Below are 5,861 nucleotides of genomic sequence, written 5' to 3'. Positions count from 1 at the left end.
GGGGCAGGACGAGGAGCCGCCCCCAGGGCCCCTCCCGTAGCCGGAGCCCCAACAGCGTCGGGTCGGTGGCTCCGTGTCACCCACTACCCCCGCTCGCAGGATCATCCTCCCCCCCCCCCCCCCAATCCCCGCCCTCCCCGGGTTCGGTCTCTCACGCCGCGCCGCAAAAGTCCCTTTTCCTTTGGTACCCGCGGGAGACGGTGGGCTGAGACCCCGGGGGCTGGGGCTGCGTCCCTACAGCTCATCAGATGGGCTGTGGGGGAGTGGAGCCTCCTCCTGGACCCCGCTCTCCTCCAAGGCCTCCCCTGCAGCCGGGAGGCTGGCAGCTCCCTCGTCCTCATCCTTCCGGCCCTTTTTCTTCTTCTTCCCACTCTTTTTCTTGCTCTGCTTCTCCCCCACGCTGGCCAAATCACCCTTCTTGCCAGTCCACTTCTCTGCCAGGCAGCCTAGGGAGGAGAGGGGCGAGAGGGGGCCCTGAGGGAGAAGCGGGGCTCCCCTGTACCCTGACGGGGTTCCCCCCGCCTGCCCCAGCGTGCCTGCGCTGTCCCTGGCAGCGGCCAGGACTTACTTGTGTCCTTCCCTTTTAACACGTGGTCGGCGCAGAGAAACTGGGAGAGATCCTCTGCCTGGTGGTGCCTGTACCAGTCCTCGATCACATCTTCGTACTCCTCCACCAGCACGTCGCACTAGCGCAGAGAGGAGAGCCTGGCTCCAGCCACGCGCCGCCGGGGCACGGACCAGGATGGGGGTGGTAGGTCCTGCCGACACCCCCGTTCCCAGCAGACCCTGTCTCCCCCTGTGCTCTGGCCCACAAGGACAACGGTGGCTGCCGAGAATCAATTCCCCCCAGGCCCGGGTACCTGTTTTTTGAGGTCAGCCACCTCAGCAGAGGTCTCGTTCCACAGCTCGTAGGGGATGTCCATCACCACCTTGACGCCCTTGTGCACCAGGTTGTGCAGGGTCTCGAACGTCTCCGACATGCCCTGGGAGAGCGGTGCTGCCTGGTCAAGCGGCACTCCTCTTGCCGGGCTCCCGCTCCCCCGTCTCCCAGCGCCAGCCACACGACCCTGCCCAGGGGCGCAGGTACGTGCAAGCCAGCCAAAATCAGGGTCCCCGGGGCATCAGCGTTACCGGGAGGGAATTCAAGTGGCAGCGAGTCCCCCCTCTGGAAACCCGCTCCCAAAACCAGGAAGACATAGGCCAGGCAAGACAGCCCCTAGCTCCCTCCACGCAGGCGAGGGCAAGGACCCCCCCCCCCCCCAAGGACATCACCCCACACCTGACTTGGGGAGCAGCGTGGCCTCGCGCTCTGGGCGCTGGCAAGGGATCCACAGGATGGGAAGAATGAACCCTGGTTTGGCGCCAGGGTGGGCGAGGGACGCTTGGGACTGGTGGACAGCCCTCACCTTTGCGAATCTGTTACTGCCGCTCCTCTCCTTGTGCAGGTTGTAATCCAACAGCCGCTTGCAGATGTTCTCCGTCACCTCGATTAACCTGATGTCCCTGCATGGAGAGGAGGGAGGACTTGGGCTCGGCAGTGCCCCCCCAAGAACAGCCAGGGCAGAGAGCGAGCCTCAGTCCAGCCAGTGCGATGGCGGACCTCTCTGCGGCTCCCAGGCTCCCCCCAAGCAGAAGGAGCACCCCCCCCGGCTGCTCTGCCCTCCCCACCCCATCAGCCCTGGCATAGTTTAGTCTTTTCGGAGGAGCTGCGCACAGCGCAGCCTGCTCACAGGCTCCCAAAGCCCCCGGTTTTGCAGACCACAGGCAGTGACAATGGCAGGAGAATGCCCGTCCCACTCTGACTTACGACTGCGTGTACTTGACGGCAGAGCCCTTCCCGTCCAGGAAGCCGTATTTGGTGTCGATCACCTCCTTGGTCTTGCCGGTCTCCTCAAAAGCAGATTTCAGCTCCACCGCCACATACTTGCACACTGCGGGAAGGAAAGCACAGGCGGGTTAGGGGGTTTCACCACTCTGATGGGCAGCGTGACGCAGCACCTGGGGATGGGACAGCAGCAGAAACAAGCACCAGGAGTCCCACTGCGAGCAGAAAACAGATGCCTCGGCCATTCAAAGAAATAACTGGGAACGGCTCAACTGATTCCACTGGAAATCCCTTGAAGCAGGAACACCTGAATCAATGCTTCGGTGTAAGCACATCTACGCAGCCAGCTGCTGCAGCACAGCTGGGATGGCAGACAGCAGCAGTTCTGCCTGCAGGTTTCCCAACAGCTCCGCTTCACAGCCACTGAAGCCTCTCGCTCCCTTCCTCCTGGAAGAGGATGGGGTCTTTTCACAACGCAAGCCCCAGCGTGGGCCACAGCTCCTCCTCGTGACACCGGGTAACAGTTCCCTCAGTGCCCTGGGGACACGGGAGCTGTGTTGGGGACCGAGAAGCCGGCAGGGCTCAGCGGGCCAGATAGCAGGACAAGATGCTGGCTACGTGTCACCGCACGAGGGGCTGTCAGCTCCAGCAATACCGCACAGGGAACTGCCTGCAGCAGAGATCACAGCACCAACAGCTCTATAACAGCGCATGTTTTCTTTTATAAAACAAAAAAAAAAAAAAAAAAGGAAACAAAAGCTTTATTTCTTCTGTAACAAGAAGTCCAACAGAGCTATAGAAACAGAGACCAGAAAAGAAATATTTTGGGGGTTTACAAGTGGAAATACGGAGGAATGGAAGCCAGGCATGGTGTGACCCTTCCTCCCCCAAAGCCGGGGTCCCAGGAGGCTGGAGAAAGCTTTGTCCTGTGCTGCAGGCTCCTGTTTGCCAGGAGCCAACTCCTCTTCAAGCTCCGCTTTGGGAGAAGGGCCAAGCCCCAGCAGGAACGGTCTGACAGCGACGAGCCACCCCATCTTCTCCCAGGCGATGACGTGAGTGGAGAGATGTGCCACAGGCAGGAGGAGAGTGAGGTGGCTTCTCCAGGGCTGCCATGCACATGCCGAGACACCCTGTGTGCACCTTCTTCACTTTCCTTTCTCTGCTGGCACCAGGGGCTGGAAGTGACCACAGCCATTTCTCAGGTGGGACAAGTACTCCTTCCTGCAGCCCCTCTGGACTCGGGCCTCGAGGACGTCCCTCTCCACACCACGCCTGCTGCGGTGTCCCCATGAGCGCTCACTGCTGGGTCCAGTTATCCAGGTGCTGCCCGCGGCTATCGCTCCGCGCTGGCGTGGGTTCCAGGCCTGGGCAGGAAGAGGAGCAGCACGTGGTCAGTGCTCGCTATGATGCTTCTCAGGGGTTACGCAGGTGCCACGGCACAGCTCGGCCATCAGCGTCTCCAGAGTCACTTCCCCAGCAGGGAAAGCTTTGCGCAGAGCTGCGGAGTTTCATTTCTTCCTTTTTTCTTTGCTGCCAAGCTCTGCACCTCCCTGCACAGCAAAGACAGAGGAAACCACGACAGACGGCAAAGGTCCATCACGACCTGACCACAAAGCCTTTTTGACTGCTCGTGAATCAAGGGGCAGCTCAGGGAGGAAAGCGTCACCGAGACCGAACTGTGAGCAGCGGAGACGACCGACCCCCAGCTACGAAGGGCCGGGCGATCAGTGCCAACCGGGAACAGCACCGACTGCCGGGGCACCCCGTAACCTCTCATCTAGGGGATGACGGAAGACAACCGCCAGCGGGGACACACCGCGGGACCCTCTGCTCCTGCCTTGGGGACGGGTAGAGGGGCAGCCCGTAGGGGCGCGGTGCAGGCCGCAGCCTGCTCACCGGTAACACCCCCCGCCCCGACTCCAGGCCCGGCCCGAGGAGCCAGGGGGCGGCGACCCTCCGGCGGACCCCCCTCCGGCCCCGCTTACCCTCACACTTGCTGGGCAGCCGTACCCAGTCCGAGTCGTCGCCTCCCGTCAGCGCCGCCGCCGCCGTTAGCACCAGCAGCGGCAGCGTTACCGCCGCCACCGCCGCCATGGCTCCGCTTCCGGGGCCGCGCTTCCGGGACCACCACCCCGCCCTCCCGGTAACCATAGCAACCGCGCGGCGCTGACCAATCCCAGCGGCGCGCGTGGCCCGCCCGGCCAATCCCAACCATTCGAGGGTCCCGCTCGGCCGCCGTAGAATCGCCTCCGGGTCGTCCCGTTCAGTTCCCACGTGGGGGGCGGCCGGTGCGCACATGGCCCCGGTACGGAGGGGACCCCCCGCCGACTTCCCTCCCCCCCCATTCCCGGGGTCCCCTTCTCCTACCGCCAACACAGCCCTCCGGGGTCCCTCCCTGCCCCTGCGAACCTGGGGCCCTGCCCTGACCCCCCCAGTAATCCGGGGTCCCTTCCCTACCCCCCGGTAATCCGGGGTCCCCTCCCTACCCTCAGGTAATTTGGGGTCACTTCCCTACTCCCCAGGTAATTCAGGGTCCCTTCCCTACCCCCCAGTAATCCGGGGTCCCTTCCCTTCCCCCAGGTAATTTGGGGTCCTTTCCTACCCCCCCAGATAATTCCTGGTCCTTGCCACCCACAAAAACATGGGAGCCCTTCTCTCTTCCCCACCCACGCAGGGTTGCCCCCCCCTTTGCAGCCCCCCAAAGAACAGAGGGTCTCTCCCTCCAGCATTTTGGGGGGGGGCTCCTCTCCACCCTCTGGAATCTTTCAGGCACCTTCCACACCCCCAGGGCCAAACAAGGGGGACTTACCCCTCAGGGGTGGGCCTCCATCCCGGGACCCTCAGCTCTGGGCCAGGAGGATGGAGGTGAGGAGAGCGTCGGAGAGCGCGACTTTCAGCAGCACCACGCGGACGGCCACGAGCAGGGCTGCCGAGGCGCGGGCTGGCGGCACTGCAACGGAGGGGCACCCCGTTGCAACCACATCCCCTCCGGTGCCGTAGGCCCAGGGAATTGTCCCCGAGACTTCGGGCCCAACAGGTTCCCCAGGACCCGTCGTGGGCTTTTGTCACCCTCGTGCTGTCCCCGAGAGCAGGTTGGCTCTGACCCACCGAGATGGAGCTTCATCCCCTCTTCCCCGGCCCTGCACTGCCTTGAGGACCCCCCCCAACCACCGCACGGCCCCAACCGGGTCCCTGCTAGAAGCCCAGCTGCGTTCCCTCCCCGGCTACTGACATTCCCGCCGCGGCACAACCCGGAGACTCACCAGTCGTGCTGCCGGGACACGGCTCTGCCACTTCTTCATCGCCTGCGGGATGAGAGCGCAGCTGGGGAGGCGACAGCGGCGACCCGGTGCCAGGTGTGTGGCAGGGCCGGCCGCAAACCCCTTCCTGCACGCCCCAACGTCGGCCGGGGAAGGGGGACCTCGCACCTGCTCCCCGCCATCCCCTATCCCCGGTGACGGCTGGGACAGCGAGGAGCAAGCAAGACGGGCAGAAAGGGTGGCTGCGGGGCCGTACCCGTGACACGGATGGGGCTGGAGCTGTGGGCCGGGGAGGTTGTGTTGGGTCCGATGTGGCAGGCGAGATCCCCCTCGGCCGGGGGGTCGTCAGGGAGGAGGGAGACGGTGCAGACGGTGCCACCGTCCTCCTGGGAGGTCCCGTAGGTGAAGGACTGCAGGGTGCTGCCATTCCCACCGGAGATCCAGACGGCATGGCCGGAGCCGGGGGCCAGGTCGCTCACCACACAGACCACCAGCCGCCGGCGCTGCCCGGCCACCATCATGCTCAGCGGCGGGGCCAGGGTGGGCAGCGGTCCGGTGGCCCTGCCAGCTGCGAGGGGACACGGGGGGATGGACGGACACACATGGACAGGGGTTAGGGACACGATGCCCCAGCCTCCACGGCTACCGGCTGGGCGATGCTCAGCCTTCGCACCCCCCCCCGCCTCCACCCTCCACCGGTCTCGGTCATCCCGGGGCTACTCTTGGTCGTCCCGGGGCTACTCACGGGGCAGGAGCAGGAGCAGAGCGACAGCCAG

The 5,861-nt window shown here is 64.6% G+C and overlaps 2 protein-coding genes across 2 annotated transcripts; both read right to left on the bottom strand.

Annotated features, from left to right (window-relative positions):
- Positions 1-125: 125 nt before the first annotated feature.
- Positions 126-3,940, bottom strand: CNPY3 (canopy FGF signaling regulator 3). Its single transcript, XM_010577810.1, has 6 exons — positions 3,811-3,940; positions 1,808-1,931; positions 1,407-1,503; positions 861-983; positions 569-686; positions 126-446 (listed from the first exon to the last, which is right to left on the bottom strand). The coding sequence occupies exons 1-6, from the start codon at positions 3,917-3,919 to the stop codon at positions 235-237; spliced, it is 783 nt and encodes a 260-aa protein (XP_010576112.1). The 5' UTR covers positions 3,920-3,940; the 3' UTR covers positions 126-234.
- A 725-nt stretch (positions 3,941-4,665) lies between these two features.
- On the bottom strand, positions 4,666-5,794 carry PTCRA (pre T-cell antigen receptor alpha). The gene is made up of 4 exons (XM_010577860.1): positions 5,782-5,794; positions 5,342-5,653; positions 5,089-5,130; positions 4,666-4,775 (listed from the first exon to the last, which is right to left on the bottom strand). Exons 1-4 carry the CDS (start codon positions 5,792-5,794, stop codon positions 4,666-4,668), a joined length of 477 nt encoding a protein of 158 aa, XP_010576162.1.
- Between the last annotated feature and the right edge of the window lie 67 nt (positions 5,795-5,861).

This window comes from Haliaeetus leucocephalus, unplaced genomic scaffold (assembly GCF_000737465.1).
Source record: "Haliaeetus leucocephalus isolate CR32 unplaced genomic scaffold, Haliaeetus_leucocephalus-4.0 Scaffold577, whole genome shotgun sequence".
Classification (NCBI taxonomy): domain Eukaryota; kingdom Metazoa; phylum Chordata; class Aves; order Accipitriformes; family Accipitridae; genus Haliaeetus; species Haliaeetus leucocephalus.
Note: the sequence above shows the minus strand (reverse complement) of the source record. Positions and strands in the feature narration are given on the sequence as shown.

Coding starts and splice junctions, on each gene's coding strand:
- CNPY3 (XM_010577810.1), bottom strand. CDS start 3,919: ATGGCGGCGGTGGCGGCGGTAACGCTGCCGCTGCTGGTGCTAACGGCG. Junction 1,504..1,807: donor GCCGTCAAGTACACGCAGTC/GTAAGTCAGAGT, acceptor CTCTCCATGCAG/GGACATCAGGTTAATCGAGG. Junction 687..860: donor TGGCTGACCTCAAAAAACAG/GTACCCGGGCCT, acceptor TCTCTGCGCTAG/TGCGACGTGCTGGTGGAGGA.
- PTCRA (XM_010577860.1), bottom strand. Junction 5,131..5,341: donor CAGCCCCATCCGTGTCACGG/GTACGGCCCCGC, acceptor CTCATCCCGCAG/GCGATGAAGAAGTGGCAGAG. Junction 4,776..5,088: donor GTGTCCCGGCAGCACGACTG/GTGAGTCTCCGG, acceptor CCTCCGTTGCAG/TGCCGCCAGCCCGCGCCTCG.